This window comes from Cloeon dipterum, chromosome 3 (assembly GCF_949628265.1).
Source record: "Cloeon dipterum chromosome 3, ieCloDipt1.1, whole genome shotgun sequence".
Taxonomy (NCBI): domain Eukaryota; kingdom Metazoa; phylum Arthropoda; class Insecta; order Ephemeroptera; family Baetidae; genus Cloeon; species Cloeon dipterum.
Window position 1 is genome coordinate 2,510,886 of NC_088788.1, and position 13,969 is coordinate 2,524,854.

The 13,969-nt window shown below is 39.4% G+C and overlaps 3 protein-coding genes across 3 annotated transcripts; all 3 read left to right on the forward strand.

Annotated features, from left to right (window-relative positions):
- The first annotated feature begins 1,718 nt into the window (after nt 1-1,718).
- On the forward strand, nt 1,719-2,868 carry LOC135940021 (probable serine hydrolase). Its single transcript, XM_065484662.1, has 3 exons — nt 1,719-1,822; nt 1,946-2,247; nt 2,304-2,868. Exons 1-3 carry the CDS (start codon nt 1,723-1,725, stop codon nt 2,841-2,843), a joined length of 942 nt encoding a protein of 313 aa, XP_065340734.1. The 5' UTR covers nt 1,719-1,722; the 3' UTR covers nt 2,844-2,868.
- Nucleotides 2,869-4,245: 1,377 nt separating this feature from the next.
- On the forward strand, nt 4,246-5,350 carry LOC135940931 (probable serine hydrolase). Its single transcript, XM_065486064.1, has 3 exons — nt 4,246-4,345; nt 4,452-4,753; nt 4,811-5,350. Exons 1-3 carry the CDS (start codon nt 4,246-4,248, stop codon nt 5,348-5,350), a joined length of 942 nt encoding a protein of 313 aa, XP_065342136.1.
- A 1,026-nt stretch (nt 5,351-6,376) lies between these two features.
- On the forward strand, nt 6,377-8,501 carry LOC135939972 (probable serine hydrolase). Its single transcript, XM_065484599.1, has 3 exons — nt 6,377-6,493; nt 7,412-7,713; nt 7,765-8,501. Exons 1-3 carry the CDS (start codon nt 6,391-6,393, stop codon nt 8,317-8,319), a joined length of 960 nt encoding a protein of 319 aa, XP_065340671.1. The 5' UTR covers nt 6,377-6,390; the 3' UTR covers nt 8,320-8,501.
- Nucleotides 8,502-13,969: the final 5,468 nt, after the last annotated feature.

Genomic DNA, 13,969 nt, shown 5'->3' on the forward strand with positions numbered 1-13,969 from the left:
TTTCCGAAAAAAATGCGGTTTTGCGGAGGAAAAATGCGGTTGCAAGTTACATAAATTTGCAACTCACAAGAAAAACAGCGTTTTTTAAGACAGTCGACTTACTGAGTACGAACTACTTCGAAAAAATTTCCATGAAACAGAGAACGGTGCAAAGTTTTTTTTAACTTTGGGGCACGTGAAATGAAAAAATGAAAAAGATAAAAATTATGGGTGGCTGGCTGGCTGGCGCGGCTCAGCTGGCTGAGCCGATTAAAAAGGTCGGCGGCTGGCGGCTCGAGAAAAGGACCGGCTGAGTCGGCTGGCGCGGCGCGGCGCGGCTGGCTCTGATGTCTAATCATGGTCGAGGACATTATTTATATGCTAAATCATCCGATGACTTATCACAATTGTGAAGCATTGCTTTTCTCCGTGAGATAAGATTTTAAACAGTTTGTGCTTCATAGCTAAACCTGTCTCGTAAGCTACGATCACACTTATTGAAAATGCGAAATCTTGTGAGGCACGTTCTCCAAAGGACATACAGTTCCGTGGCACCCAAATATGAAGAAATCAGAGTACCTGTGCCCTGGGGACACATTTCAGGTAAAATATACATTAAATAAATTTGTTACTTCACCCAAACAATAGAGGACATTTTGATTGTTTAAACTGATTGAGTTACATAATTTAAAATGATTATTTGTTACCCGTTTTTACCGTTTTTTGCTGTTTATTTTTTCACTCGTGCATGTTTTGACCTTTAAATGTCATTTCCCGCCACATCTGATGGTGATAAATTTATTTTTGAAAGATTCAAACCGCAGTTATCAAGTCAATCTCTAACAAAGGAAATCACAAGAAAGAAACAGCGATTTTTTCACTCGGATTTAAAGCTGATTTAGAAAGCTTTTAGCCACTTTAATACAGTTTTAGCAGTGTTCCATGTTTTAATTAGGCTAAAATCATAATTATTTTATGATTATGTAACTATTTGAGGTTTAGAAAAAATATTTTTGTATTTATTTTCAAATTTTAATGTGAAGGAAAACGTTCTTGCACAGGTGTTAAAATATTTAAAATTATTCTCATAAAAATCCAATCACTTAACTCCAAATTAACAAATATTTGTTTTTGTTTAGGAAAATGGTGGGGTCCCCAGGACAAACAGCCAGTGATCGCGCTGCACGGCTGGCAGGAAAACTGCAGCTCCTTCGACCCCCTGATGAAAATCCTGCCAGCAGACTTAAGCGTTCTAGCTTTGGACATGCCTGGCAACGGATTATCTTCGTGGTTCAAAACGCAGGGCACATACCACGTGCTGGAAGACGTGGTAGGCCTGCGAGCCGTGGTTCAACACTTGAATTGCAAGAAACCCATCAGGCTCCTGTGTCATTCTTACTCGATTGGCATTGGATTCACATACGCATCGTCCTATCCAAAAGTATTTATAAACAAATTTCTGCAGTACTTTTTTAAATAATTGTTTTTATTTCCTTCGCATATATTATTTATCGTTTTTTATTATTATTGTCAATATATTATCGAATTATTAATGAATATAAAAAACCAGAAATATAAAATTGACTTTTGTTGGAGGAAACAAACACCGAAAACCGAAGCAGAATCTTATCATCAACGCGGGATGCCCCAAATCAGTCGATGGCGATAGCAAATATAGATAAAATTATGAAGGAGATTTCCATTCTGAAATGAAAGGACAGTCCTCTTTCATAGTAAATCAAAATGCGAAGTCAAGTGAGGAACGTTCTCCAAAGGGCCTACAGCTCTGTAGCACCTAAATACGAAGAAGTCCGATTTCCAGTGCCTTGGGGACACATTGCAGGTCAATATTCTAGACACCCTGTAACATCCAGAAAGAGAGTGTAGGCTTTAGAAAGTGCTAACAAATTGTTTGCCTTAAAAATAGAGGAAAATAATCTTTTAAAACAAAAATTCAAATTTGTAGGTAAATGGTGGGGTCCGCAAGATAGACAACCTGTGATCGCAATGCACGGCTGGCAGGAAAACAGCAATTCCTTCGACCCATTGATGAAAATCCTGCCGCCAGACGTGAGCGTGCTCACCTTGGACATGCCTGGCAATGGGTTATCATCCAGATTCCCAACTTACGGCACTTACCACTTGACGGAAGATTTATCGGCTCTGCGAGCTGTGCTCCTGCACCTTAAATACAAGAAACCGATTCGGTTTCTGTGCCACTCTTACTCCAGCGGCGTCGCAACCACTTACTCAGCTTCCTATCCAACGGTATTTAAATTTAAATATAAAAATTACTCCAGGGTAATAAATGATCATGAATGTAGGAGGTAGAGCGAGCACTGTTTATCGACATGGTCAAACCGTATGCAATGAATCCTAAAACTCTGGCCAATCATGGCGGTCAGGCCTTGGACAAACTGATCGATTTCCAATTAAACGAGAGCAAAAAAGAGGCCACTTTGGAAGAACACGCGGCCCAGTACCGAAAAGCACTGATGAAAAGCATGTCGATGGAAAGCGCCAAACTGCTTATGGAGCGGGCGACTGTCTTCAATCCAGCCACCGGCCTTTACATCGCCAACCGCGATCCAAGAATCAAAATCGAATTCTACTACAGTTTTCCAAACGAATTTCTTTACGAAATCATCAAGAAGATAAAGTGCAAAGTTTTGATTGTCATGGGGAGTAAAGGGTTGATTTTTGAGTCACCGAAAATCATCAAAGTAGCGAAAGATTTGATGGAGAAGAGCACAGATGTCGAATACGTGGAAGTGGACGGAACACACCACGTTCACATGGATAAACCGCACCTGGTCGCGCCATATGTGCTCAGATTCCTGTTTGATAGAAAAGTCGATAATTAATGTTTGTATTTAAATTTAAATAAAAATAAAAATTAAATCCTGATAAATAACAATGAAATACACGTTTAATTGAAATCCCCAGATATTTTCCTTAAATACGCTCAACCATAATTTTGGCTTTTATCTGAAGCCCTATTTCATGAACAGAAGAAATGTTAACAGCAGTACATTTATATTTATAATTTCATTAATCAAAAATTGTCAGTAAAATTAGTTACAAAACTGCTTATTAAAGTTTATAGATATCAGAAGATCACAAAATTCTTATCTGTATATTTCATGAGCGAGCAGTTCGTTGATCTTCAAGGCGTCAATGAGTTCACAACCAGATTTTGTTCATATGTAAGCCAACGTGGCTATTCTCCTGAAGCATCGCCCACTTTCACACTTTATCATAATCTCCTGATACGTTACTCACCACATGGTTGGGTTTAATTATCTCATGATGAACACGTCCAAAACTCTCAATTACCATTGCTTCCATTACAAGTCTTTTTATTAGATTTTCTGCAATTTTCAAAACCTCTTGTTAATCCCAATCAAACGAATAAAGTTGTAGTTTTGCGCATGCTATGTGCTATAGCCTGAGTCGGATCGACTGTTTTCTAAATGGATCAACCTTCAATGCTCATCAATTCTACAACACACATGTCGCTTGGTCTTAACCAATATATAGCGAGCAATGTTCAATATTTTGAGAGACAAATTGAATTTAAAAAACGTGCAAATCCCACCAAGTTTTTGTTTTTTTATTCCATAAAGTGCAATGAGAAAATACTGGTTATGCAGCCTGTATACATGTAGAAATCCAAGTGACTGACGTTTGTGTTCAAACAGTACAAAATCTAAAGTCACCAAGTCGTAGCAACAAGCACACTTGCACTAATTGTCCATACAATTGAGTATCAATCATTTGAACAACGTAAGGCCATCCTGTAGAATTGATAATTAGCTATAATCAGCTTTTTTCATGCTGATAAGATATTGATCCGAGTCATACACATAACAGGATTCACGGTTTTGAGTACACAAGTATTTAAAGTAATACTGGCATTTTCGAAGGTAAAAGCAAGAGGCAAAGCCTCGCCAGGAACGAGCTTCAAAGGGCTTACAGCTCATTAGCACCTAATTTCAAAGAAGATAAAATCCCAGTGCCTTGGAGGCATGTAGCAGATAAAAACTAATTGCTATTATCCGTGTAAAAAATGCAGATGAATATAAAAAAGTTGTGAAATTGACTTTTCTTGGAGGAAACAAACACCAAAGATCTTATCATTAACGGGTTCCCCCCAATAATCAGTCAATGACGATAACAGATAACAAAAATAGATAAAATAATTGAATGGGATTTACAATTGTCTATGAATATATATAGGACAGTCTTCATTCATAGTAAATCAAAATGCGAAGTCAAGTGAGGAACGTTCTTCAAAGGGCCTACAGCTCTGTAGCACCTAAATACGAAGAAGTCCGGATTCCAGTGCCTTGGGGACACATTGCAGGTCAGTATTTTAGACACCCTGTAGCATCCAGAGAGAAGTGCTAACAAATAATTTGTATTGAAAAAAGAGGAAAAGACTTTTTTACAACAAAAATTCAAATTTTTAGGTAAATGGTGGGGTCCGCAAGATAGACAACCTGTGATCGCACTGCACGGCTGGCAGGAAAACAGCAATTCCTTCGACCCATTGATGAAAATCCTGCCGCCAGACGTGAGCGTGCTCACCTTGGACATGCCCGGCAATGGATTTTCATCCAAATCCGTAACATACGGCACTTACCACCTGCTGGAAGAACTATCGGGTCTGCGAGCTGCATTTCTGCACCTTAAATACAAGAAACCGATCAGGTTCCTGTGCCACTCCTACTCCAGCAGCGTGGCAATCACCTACGCAGCTTTCTATCCAACGGTATATTAAAATTTAAATATAAAAATACCCTTTATTAATAAATAATCATAAACGCAGGAGGTAGAGCGAGCACTGTTGATCGACATGATCAAACCATTTGCAATGAATCCTAAGATTCTGGCCGAACATGGCGGTCAGGCCTTGGACAGACTGATCAATTTCCAATTAAAAGAGAGCAAAAAAGAGGCCACTTTAGAAGAACACGCAGCGCAGTACCGAAAAGCAGCGATGAACAGCATGTCGTTGGAGAGCGCCAAACTACTGATGGAGCGGATGACTGTCTTGAATCCAGCCACCGGCCTCTACATCGTCAACCGTGACCCAAGAATCAAAATCAACTTCTACTACAGTTTTCCTAACGAATTCATTAGAGAAATGGTCAAGCAGTTACAGTGCAAATTTTTGATTCTCAAAGGGAGTAAAGGGTTGGTTTTTGAGTCACCGAGAGTCATCAAGGAAGTGCAAGATGCGATGGAGAAGAGCACAGATGTCGAACACGTGGAAGTGGACGGAACACACCACGTTCACATGGACAAGCCGCACCTGGTCGCGCCACACGTGCTCAGATTCCTGTTTGATAGAAAAGTCGATAATTAATGTTTGTATTTTAAATAAAAATAAAAATTAAGTCCTGATAAATAACAACTAATTTCACGTTTAATTGAAATCCCCAGATACTTTCATTAAATACGCTCAACCATAGTTTTGGCTTCTATCAGAAGCCCTATTTCATGAACAAAATAAATTTTAACTTAATAAATACATAAATAAAAAATGTTATAATTAAGTAATAAAATCAGTTGCAAAACTAACTATCTTTATAACAAATTATTCATATCTACATGTGTCATGAGCGAGCAGTCGATGAATTCACAACCGCGGATTTTGTTTATTTGTAAGCCAACAACGCTATTCGCACTTGAAGAATCGTCCACTTTCACACCTAATCATAATCTCGCCATAGTTGGGTTAACTTATCTTTTGATGACACTTCCAAAACTCTCAATTAATTCCATTGCTTCCATTACAAGCCTCTTTCTCAGATTTTCTTTAACTTTCAGAACGTCTAGTTAATCCCAATCAAACGAATAGTTGTGTTTTTTCGCATGAAAGCCACTTCTTGTCCGAGTCGGATCGACTGTTTTCCATATGGACATCCTGTGCCCGTCAATTCTAAAACACACATCACTTGGTCTGACCAATATGTAGCGAGCAATGTTTAATGTTTTGAGAGACAAAGTAAGTATGACAAAAAATGAAAAATTATACTGTAAGAAAGGATTAACACTTTTACACGTGCAAATCTCACCAAGTTTGCTTTTTGATTACATAACGTGCAATGAGAAAATACTGGTTAGCAGCCTGTATACAAATGGAAATCCAAAAGTGACTGACGTTTGTTGCTGTTCAGACAGTTCAATATCCAAAGTCACCAAGTCGTAGCAACCAGCACACATGCACTAATCGTCCATACAATTCGGAATCAATCATTTAAACAAAACGTGTTGCCATCCTGTAGAGTTTATTATTAGCTAATCTGCGTTTTTCCATGCTGATAAGATAAAAGTCACGCAACAGGACTCAAGGTTTAAAGTAGGATGGTATTTAAAGCAAGACTGGCAATTTCAAAGGTAAGAATGATGCGAAGCCTCGCCAGGAACGTGCTTCACAGAGCTTACAGCTCTGTAGCATCTAATTTCAAAGAAGTCAAAATCCCAGTTCCTTGGGGGCATGTAGCAGGTAAAAACTAATTGCTATTATCTGTGTAAAACATTTTTTTAACATACACAGGGTTCGCAAAAACCCGCATTTTCTGGAAAAACCCACTGCATTGCAAAAACTGTTTTTTGCGGATTTTTTTCTGCAATTTCGCGCATTTTTTCCGAAATACATCAAAATTTCTCATGATAGATGACCAAAATTATTGATTTTTAAAAAATCAGTACTAGAGTCACTGGTTTCACCAAAATACCGAAAATTTAACGCTCAACATCATTTTTCCAAAATTTCTGATTTTTTCGAAGCAAAATCTGACTATTTTCGGGTTAAATCCGGAAAAACCCAAAACTGGTGGGTTTTTCCAGCTGTTTTTTTGCGCAAAAAACCACTGGTGCATTTTTGCGCATTGCAAAATTGGCCAACCCTGATTATATATATATATAGTTAGCGAGTTTTGTTTGGAGATCTGACTGAGCGCTGGAAGAAATATAGCTCTGTTTTCCTCCTCGTGTTGTACTCGTGAACATTTTGGGTTTTCTGAAATTAGCCAGGGTATTTTTTCACAAATTTACAAGCTTCGAACAAGTAGATGGGAAAAACTGGTAGGAACTTAAAACGAAGAAACAGCGGTCGCGCAGAACAGAGCACTTTTCGTGGGCTATATGAGCTCACACCACCGAGCGGATAACCAAGTGGCCCGACGAGTGGCTGCAGAGGAGCTTGGGCTCAATTTGGCTATCTTTTCACGTCCCCGCACCGAGGTCATTTGGTTGAAACTTTAAAACGAGCATTAAATCCGCGAACTGCTTAAATATCCCCCACTTCTTTGAGACACTCCAGAGAATGCCGTAACAATGCGAGATTGATTATAAACTGAATGACAAAGGGTTATATATATGGAATGAGAATGATAAGAATTTTTGCGATAAAATGTTGCAGGTAAATGGTGGGGTCCGCAAGAAAAACAGCCGGTAATCGCACTGCACGGCTGGCAGGAAAACTGCTGCACCTACGACCCGTTGATGAGGGCCCTTCCGTCTGACGTGAGCGTGCTCGCGCTGGACATGCCTGGTAACGGACAGTCCCCTAAGTTTACATCTCATGGAGCATTCCACTACATGGAGGACGTGATTGCCTTGCGAGCAGTGATCAACCAATTGAAATTTAAGGACAAAATCAAGTTCATGTGCCATTCCTACTCGTTCTCCATTGGATTTATGTACGCCGTTTTGTACCCCAAGGTATTTTAATTAAATATTTTGTTTATAATAAATTTAATGTGCTATATTCAGGAAGTGGATAGAGAGTTGGTGATTGAAAAACTCAAGCCAGATGCGATGGTCCCCGAATTTCTCATCAAACACGGCAGCAAGAATTTAGACAAGCTGGTCGATGTCTACATAGAGGAGAAAAACAAGGAGGGCACCATTGAGGAGCATGCAGCTCACTACCGAAAATCTGCGATGAACAGCATGTCGTTGGACAACGCCAAACTGCTGATGGAGCGGTCAGCGGTCTTGAATCCAGACACCGGCCTGTACGTCATCAAACGCGATCCTAGGGGGAAATATAACGTTTACTTCAGCTTCCCGAACGAATTCTACATTGAGATATCTAAAAACTACCATTGCAAAACTTTGTACATCACGGGAAGCAAAGGGTTGGCGTTTGAGTCAAAGAAAATTATCAAGGAGGTTCTGGACGTAATCGAAAAGAATGCTGAGGTTGAATTCGTGACAGTGGAAGGGTCTCACCACGTGCACATGGAAAACCCCCACCTCGTCACACCACACGTGCTCAGGTTCCTGTTTGAAAGAGAGGACCAAAAATGTGCTGTTTCTCAATAGTCTGAATGGACATCAGTAAAAGGAGTACAAAATTAATTCTGAATAACTGCAAAAAGACGTAGTCATAAAAAACGAATTATTTGATTGTTTATTTATATTTTGTTCATATCAATGAATTTTGGGGTTTAAAATCTTGTATACCATGTATACACAATAAAAACATTTCCTTTAAATCGTGATCACTTCTTGCATTTTCTTCCAAAAGCCCACCACCTTGAAACACACTCCCCGAGATGATTTGCGCGTAATATTCCATTCAGCGCTTGCTTGCTTTCCAATCGATATCGCGCGTCTCATCAGAACAAGCGGGGGCAGAAAGGAAAAAAAATCACCCCCACACTTGGTTTTTTTTCTCTCTTCGGCGGCTGATATTTAGATGAGCATTTTTACGCCGCAGATGAGGGGGTGTAAGGCTTAATGCGCGCGGCAGTCATCCCCGAGCTAAAACTCCCGAGAGTGTATGTGTTTAGCAGCAAGAGAGAGAACGGGAATGAGGGTCCGGCGTTAAAAAGAGCAAGGGGGATAAAAATAAAAGATAAAAAAAATGTTGTAGCTCGTGAGAGCGCGCGCGAAATATCGCAGCGGCAGCACAGCATCTCGTTCCGTTCGGTGTTGATTAAACTATTTTACGACTCGCAGCGCCAGAATAAAAGCAAAATACACATACACACACACACACGAGCTAGCTTCACATATTGCTTAAGACTGGCCTTTCCAATTTCTGAGAGAGCCGACAGCATTGCGCAGCCGAATCAATATTAATAAAAGGGTGTCGGGGAATTTTGCTCGTAACAGCAACAAAAAGTTTTGCTCTTGCAGCGCGCGCGACATAAAAACAAGCCGTAAAAGATGAAAAATGCGCGCCGCACTTTATTAATTTGCAAAGTTGACGCCGACGGTTCGTGTGTACCCTTTTTTGTAACTGCATCTCCACAAATCGATTTCAATTAATTCAAACGTGATATTTTAAGGTTTAATATTTTTTAACAGAAATTTAAATAAATCGTATTTAGAATTTTTCAATAGAGTCAGAACTTTTTCTATTTTTGAAATATTACAAAATTGTTGGTCAGTTTGGTTTCTTTTTTAATTTTTTTTATTTAAAAACTCGTCCCATATGATGAATTTTACAATTTTATAGGGATTCTACTTCAAGCGAGGGTTACTATGTTAACTAATCCTACAGTTTTAAATTAGACAAAAGTATTTTAGTTTCAAGAGCCACCAAAAGAATTTTTCTCCCAGCTCTTTTCACCTTTTTGAACTAATAAATAAAAAGTCCCTGCTTAAAAATATTTCCCCGAGCTTCTGGGGAAATTGCTAAGCTTCCTATTCTTTTATTTTTAAATAAAATTAGGAAGAAGCCATTCGAACGAATGACCTTCATAAATATCAGCTGAACCATACGAAAATTGAGATTTTTCTCCTCCTTCTTCATTCCATTTATTTTTTTCCTTCTCTGTGCGACTAACCGAATCAGTCAATCGGCTAAAATCCCCACGGCTGGCAGCTCTAATCAATATTCAGCCAGCACAGGTTCGTTCAGGCGGCTATTATTTTTTTTGTTCCTGCGTTGCCCTCCTTTGCCTCCTCTCTGGGGTGGCGATATTAGACTTTTTATGCTCACATGTCCCGATGATTAATTACACGCGCGCTTGCTGCTCTCCCGTTTACTCGCTCCGGTATTAATAATAATCTGCTGCGGCAGACGTAAAAAATAATATTAGAGCAGGGTCCACTAGCCGCGTAGGAAAAATGGAGGAAAAGGAGAGTGGAAAGAATGAAAGAGAGGACGTAATGGCAATGACCCAGCCGAACATACACAAACAAAAAGGGCGAAATTCGCTCTCGCTGCGCCTCTTATTCTCTTGCTCGCTTGCCAATCAGTTATATCGAAGAAAAGTAAAGAAGCGGCGTAGCGGTGGCGGCGGCGAGAATGTCTCCCTCATGTGTCATAAACAGGCGCAGCATAAAAGTGCTGAAAAAAAAAATTAGGAGCCGGCCGAGATGATGAAACTCATAAAAAATGCTGCCGAGCTGCGCGCATTAGAAAAAGTGCCCCTTTTTCAGCTCTCTCGCAGCGTTGTAATCGTGGCATTAGTGTGTGTTCGGCGTCGCGTAAGTGAAAAGCGGCGCAGGGTCGCAAAAGAAAGAAATCTGGTCGCACGCTGACCGAGCAAATTCATTTTTAAACTGGCAGGAAAACCAAATGGCATGTAAATTAACAAGAAATGTGAATATGGCAAAAGTTTATTCTAAAAACTAAAATTTATTATAAATAATAAAATGTTTACTTAAAATGTTATAATTTTCCTAAGCTAAATAATAAATAAACAAAGTTGATTGTAAATAATTAATAAAAAAACAAATTGTTTAAGATATTTTAAATTTTGTTTTCTTTTAAACCTTTATTACATTTATTTTTTATTTTTGCGACTTATTTTTAATAATTTTTAGTTTTAAATTTCCGGATGTGAAATTATAATTTATGATTCATTTATACATAGCTTCTCAGCCACTCGTTTCTAGATTTGTACATAATAAATTACACGTATACTTTGAATTGCTCTTTTTTCAGATTCTAACGGATCTCAAAACAATTTAATATCAAATCAGCGGGGGCCCGATGTTCGATAAAATTGGTTCGCACTGCGCAGATGCAAGATGGCGTCTGAATGTGGGAAACAAAAAGCTCTCGTTGGATTGCCGTACGAGTGTCAAGAGTTTGTTTTTACGATCCAAGAGACAAAATTAGTGCAAAGTAATGCAAATTATTCTTTTCGCGCATTTTCACGTTGCCGTTTTTTCCCGCCATACTCCACCGGACGCCATATCTGCGCGTCGCACGAATCTGGCCGCCGCTGTATCAAATTCCGAGATAATTGTGATATTTAATCTTAAACTTTTGCTTCTTATCCTATAGAGATTTACATATTTATTGTTCTCAATTATCCTCCTAGCTGAATTGATTTTAATTTTATTATTAAAAAACATTCTTTTTCCAACTTATTCAATTCGGCACAAATCGATCAATTTATGCAAGCTCCGAATTCAATTTCCCGGAGCAGCACCACACGCCGTTGTTTATCTTTCAGTGGAGCAGGAACACGCGGTCTCGCTTAAGTCTGCTCGTGATTCACGCAGCAATTCGCGAATAGACCGCCCTGCTGCTTTTACTGCTTCTGCAGCAGACAAGAGAAAACATTAAAATGCCGGTATTATAAATACTCATCCAAACACCACATAATACTGAGAATCAGCAGCAGGCAAACAAGAGCTGCGCGAGTTATTTATTTTTCGTCTTATTATAATGCGGAGGTTGTGTTGCTCGCTGCGGCGAGTAAAGCACCCCGACCTTCGTCTTGTCGTATGCTAATTAGGTGCACAGCCAACGGCCGACTTGCTTTATCGCTGTCATCATCATCGGCTCAGATTATTCGCCGCGAGAGTCGCGCCGAGCGAACGATACTATCTCTTTCCGAACCCGACCCCAAAAGGAATAAAACTTAAAGGAAGAGCGCACAGCCGGTTTATTCTTTCTGTACCAGTGCGAAATGCAGCGAATGGCGCTTAAAAAATTGATAACACACACTGTAATTCTTTTTACGCATCCTGGAAAATAAAAATATTAAAAATACACAGATTTATCTGTTGCTAAGCGGTTATCTTTAAATCCAATACAATATTTTTTACAATAAGATCAGCGGGGGCCAGATGTGCGATAAAATTGGTTCATACTGCGCAGATACAAGATGGCGTCTGAATGTGGGAATCAAAAAGCTCTCTTTGGATTGCCGTACGAGTGTCAAGAGTTTGTTTTTACGATCCAAAAGACACAATTAGTTAAGAGTAATGCAAATAATGTCACAATATTGACCAAAACTTCCTTCTTTACGTGACCGTTTTTTCGCGCCACTCTCCACCGGACGCCATATCTGCGCGTCGCACGAATCTGGTCCCCGCTGTTACCCCTAAGAATATTAAAAATACATTTTAATACATCAACGTAGTTAAAACTGCAATGAGTATATTTCAACGACTGCCTGAGAAATGAACAAATTTATTTACAGTGTGTCGAGGGCCTGCACGCTACACTGTTTATATTTAGCACGATTTGAGCAGCTCCTTTCTCATTGTGTTGTCCGCCGTGTGCGCGGATAAACGCCACGAGTTTGTCTGTGTGTTCCTATTCATTCTTATTTCTCTCTAGAAAGAAATTTATTTACACGCGGCAGAGACCGAGCTGTGATTGTGGTCCCTGGCTCCGTTTCTTTATTATATTTATTATTGCCGCGTGTTTATATTTTTGCATGTTATCTCCGGCCGCGGAGTATTGTTCTTAAATATTATGACCTTTTGCTTAAAATCACCCGCCCGATCGTGAAAGGGCTTATGCTAATGCGGCCTTTTTCTGCTTGCAGATCTCGCGATGCTCAAAGTGCTGCTGATGCTGCTGAGAGGAGCATTTTTCCCAGAAGGCCAATTCCTGTTCCTCAGAACTCCTTTGTTGGATTTGTTTTCATTGGTGCTTAAAAAACAGGGTGTCAACGAATCCAGGATATGGAATAATGGAAAAAAACTCTTTTTAGATTAAATCTAAAAGCTACACAGCGATTTTTACGAATTTTACCAGTTGTATAAGAGCATTTTTGGATTTTATAAAGCCGTGAACAGATGGTGCCACGATTTTGAGGCACTTTTCCACTTCAATTCAAGAATCAATCCTATCAACTGTGCATAATAAAATTTTAAAAAATCGTTTGATGTGCGCAAACAAAAATCAGCCCAACCAATCGCCGTAGAAACGTCAGCAAAGAATTTTTTTCAATTTCAAACGCATTGGTTTGGAAAATGTATCATAAAAATAACTTAATCACGATGAATATTTTTGTTTTTATTTCTTTTTTAACAGCTGATTAGCCCGGTAATTGGCGAATCGACCGTTAGATGGCACATCAGGCTAATGGAAATTCAACAAAATACGCGGGAAAGAAATTATTAGGTCAGCACGCCTCTTTTTCGACGCTTCTGATTGGCCGCTGGACTGTCTCCTGATTGGCCTACATTATTTCGACGCCATATTGACTTCTGACCGGCGGGAAACCAATACAGATCGCATCCCGGACCCCGGTGAGCACATCGAAAGAAATGCACTGCTAAATCGCAGCGGAACTGCCTTAAAATCTTAGAAATTCGGTGGAGCCATCTGTTGGTGGCTTTGAAAACTAAGAACTGAATTAAAAATAATCTACCTCATGTTTGTATTGCAAGCTTTGCATAATAAAATAAAAAACCCTTCCGTCATTAACATAAATTAATATATTTTTTAATTATGCGAATGAAATTCCCTCTTACAGAAAAATTAAAATTACAACATTTTTTCCCACTAAAATGGGATAACTGCGTCGTGGGTGAGCATGGCATGCAAATGTCTCTCTCAAGTGGAATGACCATCGAATCAACTCAATCTCGAGAGACACACACGCAATCCAAATGAATGAGACTGCACTTAAGGAAGGACGATTTGTTAGACGAGATTAGCGTTGACACTCGGAGTGGCGGAGGGAGAACTCATTGCTTTCGCCCGCGCACACTGCTGCTGCTGCCTGAGAAATCCCTTTTGTGTTTTTTTTTGTTGGTCGTCGCGTCA